Genomic DNA, 26,025 nt, shown 5'->3' on the forward strand with positions numbered 1-26,025 from the left:
TTATTTTAATGATAATAAATTTTAAAAAATTTAGAAAAAAACTAATATTTTTTTATTTTTATTTAATTATGATTTAATTATGATATTGTTATGTGTCAAGTAAATATTATTTTTATTATTAAAAAACAATTTCTTAGATATAAATTTTATTTTCAATAAATTCACATTGTCACAGATTTATTTAGAGAAGAAATAATAAGAAATAATTTCTTTACTTTACATATCCTTAAAAAAAACTGTCATCGAAGATATATGTGAAACAGAAAAAAAATATATATTATAATTAACTTAACTATTAATAGCTTCCAATATCTCTTTCCCGCTTCCTACTCTAAACATTTTTTTAATTAAATATTAAATGCTAATCAAACTGTTTTTAATTTTTCCAAGAAATAATATAGAAACTCGTGCTATTTTTAAAGTGTCATTTCCTTTGGATTTATATTTGAATAATTCAAAATGTATTCATTTGATTAGGTCAACAGGGGATTATTTGGGATAGGTTAATTTGTCTTCATTCAGACATACTGGATTCAAAACTTTTACCAATTGAATTTGAACCTGACTTGAATAAAAGTTTAAAATATGTAAGACGAGACAGGGTTAACTTGATATTTTGATGTAATATATCTTGTATGATGAAATTGTAGAAGAAAAAACTTAAAGTTGGTTTTTGTTGGTGAGATTTTGTTCCTATCATTATTACTAAATTTTTTTTTGTAAATGATAGACAAGGACTACCATACTCGAGATCTGACTAGAGTTTTGTTTTTCTCGTCATAGATTCAGTTCTTGTCTCGCATGCTATTAAAATATTTTGGCTCTGTCGTTATGGCTATTTGGTTGATGTGGTATCAACTTTAGGCATGACAACGAGGTGGATGGAGGTCCAGTTTTGCTTACCCTATTTTTGTTATCGACTTCTAATTTTCATCTTTGTTCCCGAAATCTAACGAGAGTATAGATTTATCCCTTATATCTGTCTCTGAAATGGTTGGGTTTTTCCCGCCCCGTCCACTTATAAAATTCTATAAAAAAAATATAATTTTTCATAGAAAGAAAAATATAATTTTAAATAACAACCATAACATATTTTTACATTGTACATGACAACATAAAATCTAGTCCAACACTAGCATAAAATTCAATCTAATAGTTTCATGATTTAGTGTGTTATTTATATGTAATGATATTTTTGTAAATTAATTATTAAGCCATGCCTAATCAACTTTGTTAGAATTACCACAGCCATTGAACCGTAACTCAGTCTTTTATGGCATTAAAAAATTGTAGAAAAAAGAATTATAAACTTAAATTAAGATATATTTTATAATATTTTTAAAATAAATAATATTATTATAAATATCATGTTAAAAAAATGATATATATTAAATTAAAAAGTTTTATTATTAATGCACAAATGTTCAAGAATGTATTTTTTTAAAAAAAATATACGATATAAAACTTGGTTAATACGACTCAAAGCTTAACTCAAACACATTCTAAAGATGTTGAACAAATGTTATATATTAAATAAAATTTTTTATTATTAATACATAATTGTTCAAAAATGTATATTTTTTTATAAAAATGTTGGACATTAAAATTAGTTAAAAAAACTCAAAACTGAACACATTCTAAAAAATATATTAGATATAATTTCAAAACTCAAACCAATCCAAATCAATTTTAGGCCAAATCAAATTGATGATTTGGGTTAGATCATGCCCATCCCTTACATTTGATGGGATCCCACAACAAATACCTTTTTATTGATAAATAAAGCAAAATTAGACATATTCTCGAAAACTAATATATATATATATTATTTTTGTCATTGTTGTTAAAAGATTAACCAATGAATTAGTATCTTCTTATATTATTTTTTTGTTCGAAGAGAGAAAAATATATATAAAAAAAACTTATAATAAAAACATCAATGTTGTATATTTATTAACTCTATTTTTGTATATTTCTCTCATATTATAAGTTATAACAAGTCCTTATTATCTAATAACGTTAGAGAATATATTCTACTTCCACGAGTAGGGATCACTGGTACATGATTATTCTGGCTTAACTTGTGATTTTAAGTTTTAATCCTTAACATGTAATTGTGTTAAATACATTAATGAAAGATAGTGGTGGTCAAAAAGAGATTTAGGCTTAAACAAAATTTTAATTTGTATAGATATAGTTTGGTGTAATCCTAGTCCTTTGAATTTTTTCTTTTGTTAATTTAATTCTCATATATTCTAAAATATCTATAAATTGTCCTTGTCATTAATAGAATATCATGATACAATAAATTAAATATGATACAATAAATAGAATAACATGTTATGTTCACATTATTCACTATCACTAATCATAATAAGGACTCTCACACACTTTACCCCGACATGCATATACTTAAAAAAAATATATAAAAATTCAGAATTTAATTAAATCAATTTTATTTAAATCACTTAAACAAATTCATATGGGTAAAATGATCACATTTACTTCATTGTTATCAAATAAAATTTATTAAAAATATCTATGACTCAAAACAAGGTTGTCCAAAACTCAAAATAATGAACTAAAGACTTAACATGTGAAACAAAATGATAAAAATTACATATCCAGAACTTCATACAATTAATATAGAACCCCATGTCCCAATGTCACATCCTATCAGAGCATTGTGTTTCAGCGTTCTCTAGCATGAGGTTCTACATAACCTTCCACCTAACCATCTGCTCTCATGAATACAAAGTTTGAGATCATCACAAGATCCAAACACAAACAACACAAAATGAGTGAGTTATTGCATTCCTAACTAATAGAGAGAAACATGACAACATAAATATATATATCATATAAATGAAATATAACTTGCTTTAATACAACTTATGTCATTCCACCACTTATCACGTAACATCACACATCTCAACCCTACATGTTTCACACATTTTCATATCATTCACATACTCAAGAATTAAAATACAATATCACTCAACCAATCAATATTGATCAATACACAAGTGTTGTGCAATAAATATACTAACACTCAATCCTATATGCAATGTGATATCATTTCAGTGAAAAATCTCGTCGTAATTCATCACATACTCAACTTGTTACTTACACATAATTCATCACATTTCCATAATCTCAAGACAACACATTATCACGCCTCATGCATTATATACATGTCACATTATAATAATATTAATATGTTATGTTCATATGATTAAACTCCTTAAACAATTTCACTTAATCATATCAAAATCAAAAGAATCAAAATCATAGGTCAAAAACATGAAAACATCAGGAGCACTCAATTTTATCAACCAATTTGCATCAGGGCATCAATTGGCTCGTCAAATACAACAATCACGTAATTATAATCATAAAGGAAGAATCATAATACGGTAAACATCCCAAAATAAATTCTAATTTGATCCTCTAAGGATCCCTACACATATTCATTATAACCCCAATTGCGATAAATTATCCCCTACCTCTAAGCGGGCTTATATTTGTAGTCTAATAGTGATAATAGTATCTCTAGTGGTTCTCTAAGATTCATCAAACTTTTCCTCCAGTTGTTCTACTAGAATTTTCAAGCGTTAGAAAAAAGAAGAAGGGAATGAAGCTTATATTTCACTATCTTTGTGTGAGAGACATTTCTCTTATTGCAGACATTATTTCTCCAATCTAAACGGTGGGTATGTGCATAAATGAGTTCCAAAGGCAGTGTTCAAATTTTACAATGATCCAACGATTAACGAGCATGGAATCGTAATTTTACTAAGATAAATTTGGGTGTATGCGAAAAAAAAGAGCTATATGCAAAGGACATTTCTCTAACCATAGAAATTATTTCCAAAATCTCAACGGTGTGAAAAGTTTATAAAAAAAGAATTATATTTTACTTTCTATCAAATGAATAAATAAAACATCCTTTTTTATTTTCTAAGAACATATATTTATTTTATTTACCTTAAAACTATTATTTTAATTAATAAAATTAATTCTCCTTATTTATTTAATTACAAAAATCTCATTATTTTTTTTAAAACTCTATTTATTTTTAAATAATTTTTTTTAATTTATTTTAAAAAAATGGAATGTTACAAGGACTATAATAATAAATAAACTAATAACAGATTAAAAAATTATTATATCTATAAAAAATCAAACTCTCTAGTTCAAGTAATAAATATACAGTTATCTTAAATATTTTAAGAAAGTGTTTTGTAACTTATAATAGTTATACCTAGCTTAAACAAAACTGTAGCGGATAAAAGAATAATTGTGGTAAAAAAAACATATATATATATATATATATATATATATATATATATATATATATATATATATATATATATATATATATATATATATATATATATAAAGATAAAATATATTTATGATTTTCAATAATCAATTTTGAAACTTAAAAGAATTAAAATATTAGATTAAGGATAAGGAGCAAACTTTTTCCTTTTTTATTTTTTTTCATTCTTAACCTAGACCATCACTATCTTGTAGCTAAGTCTTTTCAATAAAATGTTGTTTTAATACATTTTGGTTATTACTTTAATGTTCAACATCTGACCTTAGAGTAAAAAGTATATTTCTTGATGAAAATAAGAACCCAAATTTGTATACTTTAACCTCTTAATGTCGTCGGAATATATCCTTTACAAATTAAGATCAATTTCTTCACATGGCTTGGCCCTCAAATTATTGACTTATATATATATATATATTTTATTTCGTAAGTATAACATTTTTTTATTTAAGTTCCTTATTAATTTGCAATTTTTTATTATGGTCCTTTTATTTATCTCATCATTACTTAACAAAAACAAGAGAACAACAAAGACTAAAACCAGCCATTTAAGTAGCCAACCAAATGTAACATTAGTCTCTCATCGCTGATGCAATATAAAAAAACAAAATTTGAAAATGTTCTGATTTGTTGCTATAGCTGCTTAGCTGAATTTACCCCTCCGAAAGAAAAGTAAATAAATCAGAACTATATGGAAATGAATTATGGATTATGAATTACAAATTTTGCTTTCATTATTTTGAAAGGAAGTGGTGTACTTAGGGTTGGGCAACATTATTTGTTACAAAGTTAAAAAAAAAAAGGTGCTTTTCGCAAACATTCTTGTCTTGATTTACAGTTACCTATGGAGCATGGACCCTTATGTTTTTAAAAGTTGGCATTTCTTCACACTACTGTTATTTTGGCCTTTTCTTGTTCTTTTCATTTGAAAAGCCATTTTATTTGAAATATACGAGTAGCTTAATCTGTCAGAGACCTCACTCTGCAGTTATTTACAATTTAGAGTTTGTTTATCTTTGCCCAAACTGGATTTTATCTTCTTTTTTGAGGTTTTATTCCTTCCCTATAATTGTATATGTTGGTTCTAATTACCAATAAGCAGAAAAACAGAAAGTAGCAAGAAAACACAAATTTAAACCAAAACCAATAAACCCGAAACATGCAACAAGATGCAAAATTTAAAAATAAGAACGTAAAATGAGAACACAACATAATTACGTGGTTCAACCAATATGGCCTACATCCACGAGAAGGATCAGCTCCATTATGAAATAGAATCAACGAGATACAATAGAGAATCCCCTTGATTGTACCTCCTTTGGTTCAAGAAGAACTCTTCGCAAGAACCCAAGCCTCGTACTCTTATCTCTCTTCCCTTATGTATCCAATGTTTCCTCTCATGTTTCTCGCAGCAATCTTGATACCTATCATACTGATTATAGTTAATTATACTTTTACAGAGATCTCATAACCTCTATTTATAAGCCTCAAATCACTAAGACTCAATAACATAAGTCTAATAGAAAACACTTAACAGGCATAAGCGTATCAAATTAATGAAACAAATTATTCCATCTGACTGAGCATCACACTGCCCTCAGTCTAATCACAACAGACGATCCCCATCAAATAAAATATCCATCAGACTGAACAACAATAATATAATTCTTGATTCATTACCTAAGCAAATTAGTTTCTCCATAATGCAGAACCATAAACAATCAAATACAAAGAATTTTTTAGGATTTCTAAGTAAGAAATAAGTTTGGTTAAAACTAAAGGCGATTGGATGTCTATTAGAGATTTGTAGACATAAAGTTCTAGATATATAAAATAGGTATTTTGATGTTTGTGAAGTGCTTATTACTTTTTAGGGTGGACCACTTAATAAAGAGTCCATGAAGAACCCTGTTTGTTAATCATAAAAGGTCAAAACCATGTCTCACGCAGATTTGGAGCGTTAAATCGTGCAAGCCTGTAGTGAAGTGAAAGGGCAATGTGTTGTAGAAGAACTGAGAGGAATTGTTGTTTTTTGTCCAACATGTAAATTAACCGTAAAATTGGATTTTTGAGGGGAGTTCCATTGGGGTTTTTGTTCCCTCTCCCTACTCCATTTCTTTTTTATTTCTCAATCAACATTTTCTGTCAAGAGGAACTGTAAATAAGAAATAGAGTTTGGAATTTGAATCTATTTCATGCTTTTGATGCCTTGTTCTACATTCTCAAATTAACATCATCTTCACACATTTCATATTTGAGTGGAACCATAATAAAGTCCTCATTTTTCTATTGTTGAGTTTTCGTTATTCACTTTCGCGACGTTGCTTTACGAACCTGGATTGAAATCCTATGCTGGCTTTAGATCTAGATTTGGGGAAGGGGAAATTGAATCAATTTTGGATTTATTGTGGGCTCTTGTTTTGGTAATGGCACAAGGTGTTTTGTCACTAGCAGTAGATTGAGGTGGTGGTGGTTGCACCGCCGTTAGAAAATTGCTCTGGCAGTGGTGAACAAGATTGCTTTGAGGAGAAATAATCTAGTGTAATAGATGTAGGATATACTTGTTTACATAATATTAATCTAAGAATTAAAATTTATGGTTCTAAGTGGAACTTGAAACTTGGGATGAGGGAGTAGAGGTGAGAGAAGGAAGGAAGGGGACAAGCCTATTAGAATTGATTGTTTGAGATTAACACTCGTAATTTTACAAACTAGAATAGTGTGCTCATGCTTTGCATATTCAGGAGAGAGAAATATGGAATAAAAGAGAGTGGCCGGTGAAGGAAAAAAGAAGCAGCAAACCATGTTGCATAAATATTGACGCGTGTAAGTGTGAAATGGTTGCTAGAAATTGACGATAGGTTTGAAAGAAAATATTAACCCTCATGTTATATATAAGAAATAATCACCTAATTTATTAAAATCATAAAAGTGGTCAGGTAATTTGTTATAAATTTTAATTTTGGTTTAAGATTGTCCATTACATTAATAATTTAAGAAATTATTATTTATCAAAAGATAATTTTTTAACTAATGAGTATATGTTTTTTCATTGACACTTGAGTAAATATACTCACTTTCATGAGAAAATAAGTGTAATTATTAATAGATATGACAATTAATTAGGAGTAATAAAGAAATCTAACAATAAAGTAGTTTTATGTTTTTTTATCGGTAGGACCAAAAAATATTATTTTTTGTTTCTTATACATATAAGACTAGAGTTAGTAACTTTCGTTGTAATTTTTAGAAGATAAATATTGGAAGTCTCATGTTATCTGGCTTAATTATTGGGATGTAATTTTTATATTTATTAGACAACTTTACTTAATAACATTATTTTAAAAGAGTGTATCATGTGAAGAAAGTGATGGAAAATCCTACTTTCTTGGATAAATTATTTAATGTCAATTACTTTTAAGATGAAATCAACTAGAGATATCTTACACAATTGATATTTTTTTAAAATGAAAAAAATACCTCAAACAATAAGTATCATCTAAAAGTAACTTTGTATTATCTCATGTGATAAAGTAATGGTATTTGTAATCCTCTCAAACAAGAGAATTGTACCTTCACTATACTTAATTAAATTATAGGATTGTGAAATTTCCTTGTATCAAAAGAGAGACTCCTATTTTCAATATAGATATAGTATTTTTAAAAAAATTTATTGGACTAAATTCCATGAATTTTCCTTGCTCTAGAGAACTTTTTATGTTAAAAAATGTTAATGTCATTTTTCTACTTTCAATTATTTCATTTATATCTAGGGATATGTAAAAAAAATCGATTCGGATTGAACCAAATTGTAACCGAACCTAAACAGAATTAATTTTTTTCTGAATTAGTTCAAGAAAAAATGAGTGCACTATTTTATAAAACCAATTTGGTTAATCGAATTGTTTCTACAAAACCAATTCAATTAATCAAACTAGTTTTCATTTAAATATTTTTTATTTAAAAAAATAGTTCAAAAACTAGTTTGAAATTGGTTCGGTTCCTAGAATCAGTTTAAAATTACTTAAAAACTAGTTTAGATCAAAATCATTTTTTTAAACCAATTCAATTTTAAATCACTTTTTAAATCAATTTGATTATTTGAATTCAAAATCAGTGCAGTTCGATTTTTTTTTTTTTATGGAACTAGTTTTTCACATCCCTATTTATATTGGTGCCAAATGAGTACTAGAGAATATATGTCCATTCTTATTGAAGGCTACCCAACCAACATGTATCATCCATGTAAAGAAATAAAACCATTTAGCTCTATGAATTTCTATTTATTCAGTTAGAGAATAACCATGGAGGACAAAACCCAAAAGAAGCCAACCGAAAACGTCAGCTTGTTTTACCACAACAAATTTGCAAATACTATCCAAGGCAACATTAAAAGAGGCATATAATGAAAAAGTACATTCTGCATTACTCACTTTTAAGCTTGACATTATATAGTTTGAGGTGAGATACATGCCAAGTAACAGAGGTACGGTTATTATAAAGACGGAGCATAGAAGACTAGAATTACTATCCTCATGCTATGCTGCAAAGGCATAATACAGAAACTAACTATTATTCAAGGATTTAGAGACATTGTTGGAGTAGTTATGAACTTGGTAGTTTATCTAATCAGCATAATGCTAATGACTCTCTGGACTTAAGAAGCATGACTAGAGTCATGTGCTTTTGAAGGTTCTGACTCCTCTGCTACCTTTTCCTTCCTTGCTGCACATTGCTCTCCCTACTTCTTCTACCATTCTGACCAAGTCGGTCATTATTTTGGCTTTGATTTGACCTCTTCTTGGAGGCAATCTAACCATCTTAGCAGCTGGAGAATCAACATTAGCATTGATTTTTGGCATTGCTTCAAATGAATGATGAGTTGTGAGGATACGTTGCAGAACAGAAGCAGCAGATAGTTTGTGCCAGAGACAAATGGAGAAAGAAACACCAAGATTCTGTCAAGTGTTTGCGTGGGACAAAAGGGTGAAGCATATTTTATATTGTTTGAGAGTCATCAGAGTTGAGACAATGAGTACTGTTACGTGTACCATTTGCCCCCCAAAATAAAGTGTGGAAAGAAGACCTTTTATGCTAGTGCTGATTGATGACACATGAAAGTTTATCGTCATTTAAGTGATAAATAGGTTTTTCTGCCATAAGATGAAGTGATTAGTGGATTATTGTTTTCCAATGCACAGTGAAAAATGGTGAACACCAAATACTAGCAACCTAACAGATATCTTTTTTTGAGGAAACCTAACAGATATCTTAAAATACTAAATTAGCACTAAAATGATCATATTTTAAACATACCATTACGTATAACTTGTTAATCTAAATTAGAATCTATATTATAATACTTCAGGGGATAATTTATCTCATCTCAAAAATTTTAGATATTCAAGATTTTAAATTAATAAATCTTAGTTTATTATTATAGAATTATTTTGCTTGAGCCGGGTAATACCACCGTGGACAGTAAATTTTTTTTCCCTAGTATTTATGCAACTAGGTATCTAAAACTTGAACTTGAGACGACTGATTAAGCTAGAATAATTTTGTGTCAATTATAAACTTAAGAATATATTTCATCATTTTTCTCCATATTCTAATCTAGACTTCCAATTACTATATATGCGCTGAAAAATAGGCTGAATAGGACACTAGAGACAATATGAAGCAACTGGGGCTGTCGGATACACACTATAGACCAAGTCAAGTCCTTGCTTTAATGACCAGACAAGCTTGAATAAAAGTAAAAGGAATTCTTAACCAATGTAGAGATTTGAACTTTTTTTTGGTGTCTACCATGATAGGGACCTTATTCAGAAGGTCAGACAAGCCTTACGTGTATTCTTTTGGGAAAGATTACACAAAAATGTGTAACATTAAAGATAAAGAAGGCAGGACATCTGGGTTCACAGGTTTAAGCATGAAACACACTGCATTCAAGGACCAGTAATTATAACTTTGCTAAACAGTTGGATTTTCAATCTTGAGTCGAATTTCATAAACTCTGACACAGGGAAATAGTGGATTCCTCTACCCCCATAATCTTGAGATATGCAACATCATTGTTCTCAGCTCCTCAAGCCATTTTATGGTCGATGTCCTTGTGCTGTTCAGTTTGAAACACAGTTTCCATCCTAGTTTGTACCTTTAAAAGCAAGTACTCGTACTTGCAAGAATGCTTAAACAGTGTCGTCAAAATATAGAAAGGGAAGTCAATGTAGAAGACCAAAATGCACAAGACAATGTCCAGTGAGACACGATGTTCCTTCATGTCATGGCTTCACCTAATAGGTTAATCTTAATCATTTAGGTTAAAATTTCCTTAAATAACTCACCATGCACAATGTACTATGTTACCACCTAGGTGGTGTGGGTATGGTTTGTCACTTTTTACATGATTCTTATAAGGACTCATTTAAAGAGATTCCGATACCCAATATATGATAAGGTGAATTTAGTACGCGGAATGCAGGGCTATTGAAATAATTGTGTAACTATGCTCCAAGGTCCTACAACACTAATATTGTCTGAGAGCAAAAAGTTCACAAAGCTTATTCAAACCTAAAACTCTGAACAATCACTAAATATAAAATATTCATCTGAAGTTATATGAGAAAATTTTATTGGACTTATAAATAAGTTTTTTTTCTCCCATAAGTTCTTTTTGATAAGCTTACCTAAATAGGTGGTCCATACTAGAATGAAACGCTAACTTGGGGTTAAGATTTTGGATCTAGACAGTTGTGCGCCTAAATCTGTCCATGAATTTTCTGAGAGATTCGTCGTCTACTTATCGCAGACTAGCCAAGGCGGCCGAGATCATGCGGTGAGACCTGCTGGTGTCATACTGCACACTGAATTGTTCGACGAGGGTGTTGAAGCTGTCTATGGGCCTGGGTGGGAGTCCATCATATCAGGTCAATGCTACCCCCTTGAGGGATGTAGGGAAGACACGACATAGAATCGCATCGTCATTAGTGTAGAGGTTAACCTGTGTCAGGAAGATATCTAGATGCTCGTTTGGATCTGTTGTCTCATCATATCGCTTCAAATTGAGTGGTTTCCACCCTAAGGATATGTTTGTCTCCATAATGCAGTCAACAAAGGGATGCCAATAGACGATCCTCCCTGTTGGACGATGCATATGGGTGAGACTCAAGTCATCTACAATGTTGTCTGTGCGTCAAGGGTGTGATTCCCCTTGAGTGCGTTCAGTCAAGGTGTGGGCGGATTGCCCATCGCCATGGGGACATCTGACATGAGCCTCCAACTAATCATGGCCAGCCTTTAGCTTTGTCAACTCCTCATCATGGCGTTGCTCCATCTCCGCGATGCGGTTTTGGAGTTGATGTAAAGCGTCTGTGTTTGTCATAGCTGTTGGATGAGAGTGAGAGTCTTTGAGAGGGGTCTCACGTCTGAGGCCAGAATAAGTGTTAACCATGGATGAAAGAGAGAGAGTTGACAAGAGGCCGCTAAGTGTGTTTTACTGTGGCCCCACGGTGGGCCCCAAATGTTCTTATCAAAATCCTAAACCTAGACACGTCATGGTTGACAGGGCAAATCGGCTTTGAGGATGAACTTTATTGAGAGGGCAGGAGGGGGGACCTGCAAAACAAAAAATTTCAACGCTTAAGTAAGAATATGAGTTAGGAGAAATAAGCAAGTACATGCGTATGAGAGCATGAATGCTTAAGCTCGAAGGGTGAGCGAATGAGAGATGTGATGGGATGTGTAGAGAATTCGATGGAACCTGTATTTAAAATAGCAGAGTGTGACTATCAGTTCTTATTTGTAGGGGTTGTTATAGTCTTTGCAAATAATTCCCAACTTGTAGATAATAGTTGAGGACTTATAGATAATGTTAGAGATAAACATTTGATTATAGATAAAAGGTAAAAAATCATCTTACCTTGTAAATAATGTGTGGACTTATAGATAACTAATTACTTGCCATTAGATAAGATGTTCAAATATATTTAAATATTAATAAATTAAAGATAACATGTTTGGTGGGGAGCCCGGCTACCGAGGGCCGAACGTCCACGCTCTTTTTGTAGGACTAATATGAAAGATTGACACATGTCCCAAAGTATCATATAGAATGACACATGTATTTTGTTGATCCTTAATAATATAGAAAAATACTAGATAATATGATAAATTTTATACTTTTAACAAAAAAATGCGACACATTCAACTTTATGGGTACCTTATGCCACGGCCAAGAGCAAGGCAAAAAATATATTCCCAACCCCTAACAAAATAAATAACAAAAAGAATGGTAGCATGCAAAAGTTAACAACAATGGTAGTCATAGAGCAGCTTTTGTTATAATTCATAATTGACACCGTTTTGTTGAGATTCTTTGAATTTATTTTTTTTTGAGATAGAGATTCTTTGAAGTTAACAACGTTCAATTTGTAATTAAAAAAGATTGGGCAAGCGAATAAGAAGAAAATAAAGTTGGGCTTTTGAAGGTGGAACAATACGATATGACGGTATGATCGTATTAGGCAAAGGATAATTGCTTTCTGCATCTGTATAATTTCTTTCTGCACCTTTTTAACTTCTAAAAAACCTATTTCAAAATGTAAAATTACATTCTGGATTAATCTTTCTAAAATGTAAAATTTATATTATGAAAAGACTAATCTGAAATTACATTTCAGATTAGATTAGATGCAGGAAACAAAGATAAAGGCGCAGAAAAGCAATTGCCGAGGCAAAGTATTGGTTCTGTTGGAGGAACCTGATTATCAGTTCACATCCAATCCAATACTAAGATTCTTATTCGGAACAGGCTTTTGCAAACCCCGGATGTTTTACACTGCATTTCGACATATAATCCTTTGAATTGCATTTTGCGAATCTTCAATTTCACTGCATCATGACATTGACCTTTGTGAGTTTATTTTTTTAAGAAAAAAAGGTACACGTGTCTCTTCCTTCATGCGAGGATTCAAATTTAGTTCATCATCTTGTTTAAAATTAATTTCTGACTCAATCTTCATTTGTCAAAAGAGGGAGTGTTTACTACTATTAAACTTTACCTCTTTTACAACTAAACACTATAAACTTTAATTATATGATACTACCCTTAAATTTTATCTCTTTTGTAAATAGATATAATAAATTTTAATTATTTCTTAAACTTTACCTTTTGCACATACATATCTAAATTTTAATAATAAATCCGATTTAATTCGATTTTGATTCGAATTAAAATTCAGACATAAACTTGTTAAAATTTAATTCAAACCAAATCAATTAAAATTAATTGAGTCAGATTAAAAAAAATATATCACAGATCCAACCAATCCTTAACCATAGCAAAATACATATTAATGGTAAAAAAAAAAAAAAAAAAATTCACTCTATTCAAAGTCTTCTAATAAGAATTGTGGTACAGGCAGTAGTCGGCAGCAGCCTACCAAAAAACACAGACGGAATAATCAGTCGCCAGAATTAACAAGTGGGTAGGCATGGTTCCACGTGTCGTGACGCAGTTGGAGACTAAAAGCTTGCGTAGTAAATGGGTAAAAAAAAAAAAGAAAAGTGTTTGGGTTGTCGAACAAGGACCACAAATAAATAAGCAAGAAAGAAAGAAACGTCAAATTATTGGGAGCCGCAAGATCCTTGTGGGGCAACTCAACCATTTTACACGTTGGCACTGTGGTTCCCTTAAACTAGTGGATCGGAGAAAACTGGGTGGGACCCACTACTTTTATGCTCCCCCTTCTTTCCAAAACATCGACTTCCACATGCTTGATTCTCTACAACGCGCTCTATCAAACCCCACATTCAAAAGAAGTAACCCACCAACCATTCAAAGGATTCATAATTTTGATCACAATTTTATGAGTTATATATAACTTAATGTATTTGTTTTAAAATATTATTGGGCCTTAACTATTACTAGTTTTTTCTATTGAGAAGTTGGTCAACGAAATGAAATCATCAATGCATTTAAGTGGATTGTCAAGGTTGGCTTACCTAATTAGTGACATTGACAATTTTATCCTAACATGAAAACGAGTGCAAGGTGTTTCTAGTTTGATCGGATGAAGAGAACTTTTCTATTCACATTAATCTTGTTACTCTTGAATGGGATTGTTTTTGATAAAAAAAAAAAAATAAATAAATAAATATATATATATATATATATAAGTGGTTTATAGTATAAAAATATACTTAATAACATGTCATTCGAGTAGGAATTTGATTCGATTCATATTCCTAACAAAATAATTCCATTAGAAGTGATCAACAAAATTTCTTAATAAATTAGAATTGATAATACTTTATATGACCGTGAACGTGAACGTAAATAAGAATTGATGTATAGATTAAACGGAAAGAAACTGTTTTGTTATGCTCTTCTTAGGTTTATGTTTTTAAGAAAACAAAAACATGTGGGTATTTTTTACTAACCATAGAAAATTAGAAGATGAGCCTAAGGTGTATGAAATAAGACGACAATATTTTGTTCCGATGGGACCGGACAAGGGACGATGAAATCAGTGTAGTGGAAGAAGTTGTGTTTTTGTTGGGACAATTGGTGGCTCTCAAATTGTGAACCGCACATATACCCACCCTGCTTCCCACGCCACATCGATCTCACGTTCTCTCTCTTTCTTTTTTCTTGTTGAAACTGTGAGTCTATGTTATTTGTGGCGGAGCATGAACTCCTCCACCAACACCTCGAATTCTCAGTCAATGGCTGCAGCAGCCAGTGATGGGTCTGGGAAGAAGGTAAGAAAACCTTACACCATAACCAAGTCCAGGGAGAGTTGGACTGAGGAAGAGCACGACAAGTTTCTCGAAGCTCTTCAATTGTGAGTCCACTTCCTTCTTTCCCTTTTAACATTGTTACCTGTTTTACTTTTTACATTGAATATTTATATGACTATGTTTGAGGTTCTTACAGCCAATTTTTTATTTTTTTTATTTAAGTATCCCTATTTCTGTGTCTTTTTCTATATGAGCAAATCATTTGGCTAGCATTTCTTATACGTTTTGGTGTCTGGGGAGAACCCAATTCATGCTGTTCAGCACAAGTCCTGAAGTGGAGTATTTCAACGGAATCTCCTCTGGTTCAAACTTCGCTGATGTATCTGCAAGAGACTCCGATGCTCAAGTTTGTGTATGAATGATACAAATAGAGAATAGAATTTAGAGTACCTCATATACCTTATTGGGTCTCTATTTATACCATTCTTGATTTGGTTATCTGGGCATTCTGACATGAGGTAACATGGGAAATGCCTCCTTGGACAAATCTTACTGGAATTGCTACCTCTTACAGATTCTTGGCCATGATTTCATGCTTTGCATCAGTATCGATGTTCATCTACCACTATAAGGTTCTAGAAATATGCCTTTTGAGGCATAGTTATTGGATTTTGGTTATTGAGCCAGCGCATTGGCTTAATTTGCTAGACTGAGCCAAAATTTTCCAAAGAGGGATCCAGAATAGATGCTAAGACCTGTAGGTTGAAGGAGTAGAGGATGGTCAAGTTGTTAGAAAAACTGTACAATTACAAGTAGATGGAATGTTACAAGGTTGAAAACTTGGAATGAAAACTAATTTGATACTGGGATTATGTGGCAGCACAGAATTAGGAGAAGGTAGAAATAAAATGTAGTCATTTTCAGGCTATGGTGTAATTTTGGTTGAAACTGCCTTTCAGTCTGCTTGCGCTCTATTTTCAATCTTCCCAACTTTACAATTTAAATTAAGTGAAGAACTCTGCAATCCAGTTGGTGACATCTTGTGGTTTATTCAGATTTGACAGGGACTGGAAGAAAATTGAAGATTTTGTAGGTTCAAAAACAGTTATTCAGGTTAGGAGTCTGCTTTTTCAGCTCTATTGTCTATATTCTACTGGGCATTATTTGTCACTAACTAATGACTTTTGTCAGATTCGAAGCCATGCTCAGAAGTACTTCTTGAAAGTTCAAAAGAATGGGACAGTGGCACATGTGCCTCCTCCCCGTCCAAAGCGCAAAGCTGCTCATCCTTACCCACAAAAGGCATCAAAAAATGGTTTGCTTCTATTTGAGATGTTGATATTCTCTGCCCTTAAAGGTGCAACATTTCATGCATCCCTGACATGCTACTTTCTGGTTTTCCAGTTTTGGTGCCACTACCAGCTTCTGTTGGTTATGCTTCATCAAGAAATACGCTTGCACCTGGGTTTGCCTCATGGGATGAAACTTCCCTGCTGATGAATGCCGGAGCTGATAAACCCATGACCTGTCAGGATGAACTCAACAATGTTCATCATGGAAATGAAGGCATGCATACTCCTTTTGTTTGTTGTTTGTTTGAAGTCCATAGTCTACATTTATTTGCTATACTAAATGGAACTGTCCACCACTTATTATGTTATATGACGTTACTGATTCAGCTGATATTGGATCAAAGGGGATAACACAGATTACCAACAGCAGTCTCAGTGGTGTTGGAAATTCTACTAGAACACTACTGACTTCTGAGATACCAAAGCAAGGGAAACAAGCTCCAGTGCTTCATGGTAATCTTCTGATATGCTGATTTTTGTTTTGCATTCATTTTCAATTGAATTTAGTAACGGATGATCATTTGTCACTTTGAACATATTTCTCAGGTTTGCCAGATTTTGCTGAAGTTTACGGTTTCATTGGAAGTGTATTTGATCCAGAAACAAATGACCATGTCCAGAAGCTGAAGGAAATGGATCCTATAAATTTTGAAACTGTGAGTTGAATACTTGGATGAAACTTATCATCATTTAATTAGCTGATATGCAGCCCTCTACCCTCTGACAGAAGTAATTGCAATGGTGAAACTTTGCTGTATAATCAGATAGATATTGATTCACTTAAAAAACAATATTGGCATTATGAAAGACAACAAAACTAACAGAATGAAAGGCAGATTCATAATAGGCATTTATTCTCCCTCCCAAAGCAGATTTAGGAAAATTTGAGAATATAAAATGATATAGCCTCTTTGCATATGCAAGGGTAAGGCTGCGTACAATATCCCTCCCCCATACCTTCGTATAGCGAAAAGCCTCTGGGCAATGGGGTACGAAGTTTTTTTTTATAAAATGATATAGCCTTTCTGTTTGACTACTCTACTGGAAGTGTGTTGATCCTGTTGACTCAGGATAACTTAAACCATTTTCCAAGGGAAGAAGGAATCCTATGAAAACATTTTTGACTGATTGAGAGTGTCAAAACATGATTTGAATGGAAAAGGACATGATCAATGTGGACAGAATTGAAATCAACAAAAATCATTTTGATTGTCATCTGTTTTCCATCTGTTCATTTGAGTTTAGATTCAGACTACGAACCTTGTTGCTGGAATTAGTCGGTCTTAGATGTGTCCTCTAACAAAGGCATAGTGAAATTTTCCTATAAATTGAAATTTACTGTAAGAGAGTATAAAATCATTCATATGCCTTCACCTCTCAATGTTAGTTTTGGGATAGTTGCTTCATAACATGGTATCAAAACTTATATGTCTAAATGGTTTAAAATTTGGACCTTTCCACCCTCATTCTTCTAACAAAAAATTGAATTTCAAAATAAGGTAGGTGAGCTTATACATTACTAATGCTTTAAGCCCAAGAACTCTTACATGAGGGAGTTTACTAGAGAGACAACATAAAACTATTCATGTATTTTCACCTAATAGCTTATGCTTTTGAGAGAATTAATCCATGACATCTATCATTTCTTGAATTCTGAATGAACTAGACAGGTTATTGTCATCAAGTATACATAGGTTCCCATAATGAAACGGTCAATATAAACTTCCAAATTACATTAATGGCATAGTAATGCTCTGGTTGCCTTTTATGATCCCTTTTCGTTGTGGAGTAAGGAACATTCTACTTTTTATCACTTCAATCTGTAGTGAAATATAAGAGGTTGCTCTGTTCCTTTGTAGTTTTTACACTAGTTTGTTGAAGCAAGATAAGGTAAGTGGGTGAGATGGCATATGCTAATCAAATTCTCTTGGGAAACACCGATGTGTGGCTGCTAATTTTACTCAATTGGAAATCTCTGTGAAAAGTTTGTTAAAGCTATATATTATATTACTCTAAAGGATAACTGTTGTGCATCTAATTAGAAAAACTGTTATACCAAATTGACATTTAATGAGCTTTTAAATCTCGCTGCCAACATAATAATCATCATAGTATAACATGCAAGCTTTATATTGTTGTCCATCACTTCTGTTATATGCCCGGAATGGTTTATGAATGAAAATATGAGATACTTATTTCAAGGTCAAAAGGCCCAAAACAACTTTCCCAAACTGTCTTCATACTTTCGTCTGTATAAAGGGAGTGGTTATAACTTCTTTCACTCATATAATAGCCCTATTCTTCTGGAGCTCAAATTCCCTTATCTCCCATCTTTTCTGCGTGTACTAGAAAAGCTAAATGAGCCCAAGAAAAAAGAAATAAAAAACTAATGAGTAAAACAATCTGTTTGAAGGGGGAGACAAATACAAACTTTTTTTTTAGTTCTTGGTTACTGACTTTTGTATATTTGGTGTTCTTTTGCAGGTTTTGTTGCTAATGAGAAACCTCACTGTCAACTTGTCTAGCCCTGACTTCGAACCCATTGTAAGTTTCAATATCAATCCCAATGATGACCGTTTAGTTTTTCCACATATTTGCAAAATAAAGTTAACATGTTTTAAAAGAAACATAGTTGTATTTTTCCAAGTATCATTCTGTTTGAATTGACTGATCTGCGCTATTTTGTAAGCTGATTAATCATATTTAATTACTGTGGTTCATGGAGGTGAAATGCCTAATCCATAGATAATACTCTGACTTTGTTATATGTAGGGTGTACAACCCCATCTCCTCGATGTTTTGTGTTTGAGAAAATTAAACAAGAGCGTGTTAATCCTGTTAGAAGTATAAATGTATAACTAAAACATTTGTGTTTTCCCTTAATAGCTTAAACTTTTAGGATTATTGGTTTATTACATGGTATCTTGAGTTCAATACTTGCCACCCCTTCTTCCGATAGAAAAGTTCCATTTCAGCACAAGGTAGGTGGGCCAGTGCATTCTCCAAGCTTTAAACCAAGAACTGAGAGGAGCCATGTTAGAAATATAATATAAAACCATTCATGTGTCTTCACCTAACCAATTGTCGGTTCATGAATCCTTGTTTATGGCTTTGAATCTTGATCTTTTATGGGTTGTGATTTTTGTCATTATCACTACAAAATTTGTTTTACTAACTACCAAATATATTAAGTTGCTTGTATCAGTAGATAGGCCCAAACAGGGACAAATTCAAAGGGGAGGTCTGCTGCCCACCCTTGCCACACATGTTCTCACTTTCTTTCTTTATTTTTTTGGTGACTAAAAGTGATAGAATGGGGAGACACCCCAATACTACTGGGCAAGGCGCCAATGACCCACCCAAAAGATTACTGCACAAGCTTAAACCACAAGTAATTTGACAACTACTCAATTAGTCCCTAGACGTCAAGGGATCTCTCTGAGAAGGCCCCAGAGTGTTCTCTTTTTCTAATTACATGTGAATGACGTGATAGGATTTCCATGTAATAAATATAGGCTCTTGTATTAATTTGTGATTAGCCCCGGATTACTTGAAAAATTAAAGTATTTATTAGATTAGTAAGTGTATATAAATTTTAATATAAACTCTCATTAAAGCATTCATCAAAGTATACAAAATAAAATTATGTTTTTATAAAAAAAAATACAAACAAATTAAAAGCATACGCTCAAATCCTCTCTCTATATAAATTAGAATAATATCTTGAAAGAGGGTTTTTAGGAGTTATTCTTCAACAAAAGCGTTTCTATAGGATTTTTTTGTTCAATGAGAGCATTTGTTGGGATTTTTCTTAACCTCTTATCTCTTTTAATTTTTTTCAATTTTTTTCTAAATTGAATTTCAAAAATTTTTAAAAAAGAAACTATCAATAGTTAAAAATAACCTTGTATTAATGGTTTATTATAAATCTAAAATATAATTTATTTGTTTAAAAATATTTATCTTGTGCATTGCATAGATAAAATACTATGCTGATAACATTATGATGCACTTATCTTTTAAAGGCCTCCTCAATACTAATTTTCAAGATCTGTCCCGAATCCCAAATGAGCTGAAAATAACCCCCCTTCCACACGAGGCCTAAATACCTTTCTTCAGAAAACAAAAGGATGAAGAGCTTCACCATGAAATTTGTATCTGTAGGAACTAGGAAATGATTGTCCCTTGTTAATAAGTAATAACAACTAACGGTGTTAAAGTAATCTGACAACATCAAACTTCACACGTCAGTTTCTTGACCCTCTGTCTAGCTAATGGCTGCTGAATGCCTGTCTCATTTGCGTGAAACTTCAACTTTGTGATACTTAATCACTCTCATGAAGCTGTTTTGATGAATGAACTTTAATATGAACTTTGAGTTTTTAAATATGAAATTTAACCAGTTTATATCGCTATTGTTTTTTGTTCAGAAGAAGGTATTGTCAACATATGATGTCAATCCCATGGCAGTAGGAATTGATGTCAAGAAGCAGACAAATGATCTATCATGTCAAACCGCTTAACCACTAGCAATTTGTTGATATGGTATGTGTTTTAAATCTTCTCATCTTTTATGTACTTTTCTTTTTTCTTTCCATGTCTGTTTCTATTCTAACATCTTCTACAGTTAGGTAGGGCAAATTTGGAGTGAAGACTGAGGTTTTTCTCGGCCAGCAGTAGGGCATGGGAATATCTTGCACCCACTGTAAAGCCTGTAAATGTAACCGTAGTCCTTTGTAACCACAGCCAAAATAGTTTATGTTAGAAAGCTGAAGAGCACAATGTATTTTTCAGCTGATTCTTATTACAATTGTTGTATTGCAGTGATTTTGTTGCCTTCTAGTAGAGACATAGGTTTGTAAGATATTTTTAATGATACAAATGTATCATCACAAAATTAGAAAAAGGGGAGGGAGTAACTATTGTCTAGTGACTAATATCGACGTGGCCTTTCGTTTTCACCAAAAAAAGAAACGTGGCCTTTTGTTGCCGAATTTGTGTGTGTAAAGTCACACTTTGACATACTACATTTTTTTGTGCTTCAGCCTTGTGAGTCCTGGTTTGCCAGTTGAATGGCTTTCTTCGTTAGATTTGTAAGATATTTTCAATGTAAAGTGTCCCAATGTCTAAATAATATTTATTTACTGAATCAAATCCAAACAGAATTGAACGAATTTTATTTCTCTTGAATTAGCAATACCAATTTAAATGCATAGACTATAAGAAGTCGTTCCAACAATTTATCAAATTAAGGACCAAGTAAAAGTGATTTAGGTTTGGATCAGTTCACAAAGTATGATCGAATGAAGAATTCTTGTATTTCAATACTTCAACTCCTAGTGGCTCCGTGAGTTAGGTAGAAGAACCTATAATAAGTCCAAATATCATATTATTTATATGATAAGCATGGCATAAAAATAAACATAAGTAAAAACTTACATGTCTCCATCTCTTCCTAAGGAACTCATGATTTACCATGCAATTCTGTCCAAAAGCCCCATAGCCACCATTTTCTTATATTGTCTGGGGGCATAAAGGAAACAAAAGAGCATTGTTAGTATAGAATATGGGAGAAAAACTGGGATTGTTTTGTTGTGCATCCGTAATAGCTTTTGATAGGACAAAACAAAACCACTCAGAAAAAAGGATGGTCAGTGTAAACGACCTAAGTTTTTAGAACCATTTGATTATACATATAAATGCATATTATTTTATTAGTAGGATTCAAATAGAAAATGAGACAAGGCGGAAAACATTAATTCACAAGTTTGCTAAGTATGGGTAAAAATATAGATGTTTTATCTTGCAACATATGGCTCAAAACCAATGACATAGTAGGTGAGGAATACCCAAACATCCACTTCTACAAAATTAATGGTGATTTTTAGGATCCATGCAGGAAAACCATATACCTATGAAGGGAAGAAGAGACAATCCCTTTTGCTTGTAGAAAACAGGGAGCCTTGAAACCACCATGGAAAGTTCAGCCAATCCATTGAACAAAGTCACAACAACACCATATAACAGTGTACCCACATATATGCCTCCATGAGTCACTGAATCTCTGCATGTCAGTTCTTAACCTACTTGGCAAAAGCTTGAAGGTGTAGACAATATTCTCTGGATATGCAAGCTTTTAACAACTCCCATTTTCCCACTCCATACTTTTTTGGATGTCAATGCAGCTGGGAGGCTCTTAGACTTGTCTAATTCAGTTAGCAAGTTCTTCATCAAGGTTTCTCCCAACATGAAATAACAATTTTCATGGTAAAAATTGTTAAAACATATAAAACTCACTTTTACCGGTGTAGACAGATTAGTCATGGAGAATAAACATAAGGACACTTCTTGAAAAATAAATGCCAAATCTTTCCTCTCGATACATTTAAAATCCACTAATTCAGAAAATTCAACCATGTGTTCGCAGGGACCCTGATACACAATGAGGTTGTTAGAGAGTAGAATAATGTCATTAAAAAAATTGAAGTCTGCGGTTCTGGCTGCATGGGCGAGATGACTGTGGTTCCTTTCAGAATGTGAACATATTGCTTGAGTGAATTCATGATTTGAAAAGTTGTTGAGCTATCCAAACCAGTGAAATATTTCATCCATGAAACCAAATTGGCAAGTTAGAATCTCCTTTGGTGAGATCATTTACCAAGTTCTACTCTTATTTACAAAAGTTGACACCAATACTTACCTCCACTGTATTTTTTTATTTTACTGATAGCAAATAATTCCCTCAAAAGCAGAACAGTGAAATGCTCCTTTGCAGCAAAGCTGTCCAAGGCAATCGAAATACTTGTTATTTGAATGCAATGAATTTATAGGCAAAGAAATTTCATTAAAAGAAGGAAAACTGAACTGTAGCACAAGAAATGCCACTATCTAGTATAAAAGAGTCTGATACAAAGAATATACCAAACTAAACCAAAACAAAAAAAACAAAACAAAGACCTCCAACACTTCAAGACATAGATAAACCCCAGTGACACATAAAAAAGAAGTTGATGCTTACAAAAGCATTACAATAAAAAAGAAGCAAAATTCCTCCATGTTATAAAACCCGCCAGCAACAAAGCTTCAGCTTGCTGAGAGAAAAAACCATAAACAGATACATGCTACCTCCAAAATGTATTGCAACACCTGAGGATAGAGTGTTCAACAGCCAGCTAGACTTGCAACACTGCAAACGAGTTAAGAGGAGATGCAAGCAACTGGATTCATACACCAATCTAAGAAAGAAAAAAATCTACTTCCTGTAAAAGATTGGAACCACAACTAGGAGCGAACCTTGATCATGTCCAGCAACTCAGTCATAGAGAAAATTGTCCTGCTGAAAAATTAGAGTTTCGCATCAACCATAAAGGCTTTTTGAGGTACAAAACTCTTATTGTCACTATGTCACACAATATACCAAGCATTCTTTGTATTTCTTCCTTTTATAAGAAGAGCATAATACTGTTGATGAAAGTGAGCCTCTCTAGAAAAAGAAATAACCCTATGAAATCCAGACCAAACATATATCAGATACCGTGCCTGAGAAGTTACTAAACATTTAAAGAACAAATGATTGGCATATTCTTGTTGATTGTGACAAAAGGAGCAAAGTGTATCCCCGAGGTCGGAAAAAACTTGTCTTTTGAGAGACCAAGTTTAGAGGGCAATTTGTCGATCATCAATCTCCATGAAAAGGCTTTAACCTTTTGAGGGGAAAAACTCTTCCAAGAGAGGAGTAGATTAATTAGGACAAAATAAATTGAACTTACTAAATAGGCCCTTGAACCTGCCAGCCAAATCCAACAATCCCTTTCATTCCTGCCAATATGAACATCAACCAGAAGATTTGACAGCTGCAGAAAGATTTGCCTCCGGAAAGAACATTTCCCTACGCCACTTCCACCTCCAAAGTCACCTGTTACTGCTCCATACCCCTCCTTTCAGAAATTAAGACATGTTTATCCTTTGAGATTTGATACAATCGAGGAAAAGTCTCCTCAAGAGAAGTTCACCCTAATCAAGTGTCTTCCCAAAATTAAATTCATTTGTGTTACAATCAAATTGAAATTGTTCTAACTCTCCATTATTCTAGAATTGAGGTCATCATTCATCAAAGGCTCTTACCATCCTCAAATTTACGTCAAGAATAAAAAATTCACGTCATTGAATAAAAAATTCATATATTACAGGCACAATGCATACCATACCATTTATGAATAAAGAATTCATATTGCAATTGCACTTTAGGGTTATTGAAGTTCAAATATGCCTTTCCTACTTCAAATTTTAAAATAATTTATTTTTGCCAATTTACCGTCACAGCATGTCATTAAATCACAAAGAATTCATAATAAAAAAATTATTTTTATCATAAAATTTAGGATCACCAAGAGTATTGGACTCACAAGAAATTCATAATAAAACATTCATTCCTATCACATAATTTAGGATCACCGAGGATCATTAAATTCATACAGAATTCATATTAAAGAATTTGTTCTAGTTACAAAATTTAGGATCATCAAAGATCATTAAATTCACAAAGAATTCATAATAAAGAATCTATTCTGACCACAAAATTTAGGATCAAGGTCATTTAACTCAAAAGAAATCATAATAAAGCATTCATTCATGTCACAGAATTTATATAGGGTCATTCAATTCACAAAGAATTCATAATAGATAATTTGTTCTTGCTACAAAATTTAGGATTATTGAAGGTCATTGAATTCACAAAGAATTCATAATAAAGAATATGTTGTTGCCATAAAATTTAAGATCACCTAGGATCATTGAATTCATAATAAAGCATTCATTCTTGCCCCAAATTTAGGATCATCAAGGGTCATTGAATTCACAAAAAATTCATAATTAAGCATTTATGTTTGCCACATTAGGGTTATGGAGGATCATTGAACTCATAAAGAATTCATAATAAAAATCTGCTGCTACAACAGAATTTAAGATCAACAAGGGTGATTGAATTCACAAAGAATTCATAATAATAATAATAATAAAAAAACCATTCTTGCCACAAAATGTAGAGTAATTAAGGGTCGTTGAATTTATTAAAATTTTAAAATAAAGAATATAGCATTACCACATAATTTAGGATCCTAAAATATTATTGAATTCATAAAGAATTTGTTTTTGCCACTGAATTTAGGATTATTTCATTGTTCATGAAAAATAGTTAGAAAATCATTTGAACCCAATCACTTGAATATTTAATACAATTACACATTTAAGATTTAAACTCAAAATATCTAATTATTGAGATTTAATACATATAATGCTTAAGCACGTTTTAATATGTAGAAAAATATTTCTTTTAATTTTAATATTATAAGTAAATAAATGTACTATCTCAGACAGCACCACACTTAATTTTGTTTGTAAAGGGACCAAACAACTTGTCAAGCAAGTTGTAAAAACCTAGAACATTTTATAATTTTTAATAATTTTCAATCAATAGAAATTTTGTATTTCTAATATTTCTAAAAAAAATAGTTAATATTTGGTGGTTTTCCGATATTTTGTAATTTAAATTTTAATTAAAAATTAATCCTAAATACAACAATTGTA

The 26,025-nt window shown here is 31.9% G+C and overlaps 1 protein-coding gene and 1 long non-coding RNA gene across 10 annotated transcripts; one reads left to right on the plus strand and one right to left on the minus strand.

Moving 5' to 3' along the window:
• Nucleotides 1–14,695: 14,695 nt before the first annotated feature.
• LOC100797466 (protein REVEILLE 8) lies at nucleotides 14,696–21,594 on the plus strand. 6 transcript variants are annotated; one of them, XM_003541352.5, is made up of 9 exons: nucleotides 14,696–15,192; nucleotides 16,144–16,201; nucleotides 16,280–16,403; nucleotides 16,493–16,654; nucleotides 16,768–16,893; nucleotides 16,987–17,096; nucleotides 18,925–18,984; nucleotides 20,871–20,985; nucleotides 21,068–21,594. In XM_003541352.5, the coding sequence occupies exons 1-8, from the start codon at nucleotides 15,038–15,040 to the stop codon at nucleotides 20,961–20,963; spliced, it is 888 nt and encodes a 295-aa protein (XP_003541400.1). In that variant the 5' UTR covers nucleotides 14,696–15,037; the 3' UTR covers nucleotides 20,964–20,985; nucleotides 21,068–21,594. The 6 variants fall into 6 exon arrangements, with proteins under 6 accessions (XP_003541400.1, XP_014620988.1, XP_040864015.1 ...); XM_041008081.1 differs by having other exon boundaries at nucleotides 14,711–15,192; nucleotides 20,874–20,985; nucleotides 21,072–21,267; XM_041008080.1 differs by having other exon boundaries at nucleotides 14,713–15,192; nucleotides 21,072–21,267.
• A 73-nt stretch (nucleotides 21,595–21,667) lies between these two features.
• On the minus strand, nucleotides 21,668–24,638 carry LOC100779234 (uncharacterized). 4 transcript variants are annotated; one of them, XR_005887834.1, is made up of 5 exons: nucleotides 23,141–24,638; nucleotides 22,738–23,022; nucleotides 22,353–22,646; nucleotides 21,880–21,963; nucleotides 21,668–21,806 (listed from the first exon to the last, which is right to left on the minus strand). It is a non-coding gene; the product is annotated as an uncharacterized lncRNA (long non-coding RNA). The 4 variants fall into 4 exon arrangements; XR_001384112.3 differs by having other exon boundaries at nucleotides 22,353–23,941; nucleotides 24,210–24,636; XR_001384114.3 differs by having other exon boundaries at nucleotides 22,353–22,872; nucleotides 23,141–24,630.
• Nucleotides 24,639–26,025: the final 1,387 nt, after the last annotated feature.

Source organism: Glycine max, chromosome 13 (genome assembly GCF_000004515.6).
Source record: "Glycine max cultivar Williams 82 chromosome 13, Glycine_max_v4.0, whole genome shotgun sequence".
In the NCBI taxonomy this organism is placed as follows: Eukaryota; Viridiplantae; Streptophyta; class Magnoliopsida; order Fabales; family Fabaceae; genus Glycine; species Glycine max.

Bases quoted from the DNA above. Each gene is read 5' to 3' on its own strand.
- LOC100797466 (XM_014765502.3), top strand. From the start codon at position 15,038: ATGAACTCCTCCACCAACACCTCGAATTCTCAGTCAATGGCTGCAGCA. The intron at 15,193-16,143 runs GTGAGTCCACTT...TGGTTTATTCAG, and splicing joins TTTCTCGAAGCTCTTCAATT to ATTTGACAGGGACTGGAAGA. The intron at 16,655-16,767 runs GCATGCATACTC...TTACTGATTCAG, and splicing joins TGTTCATCATGGAAATGAAG to CTGATATTGGATCAAAGGGG.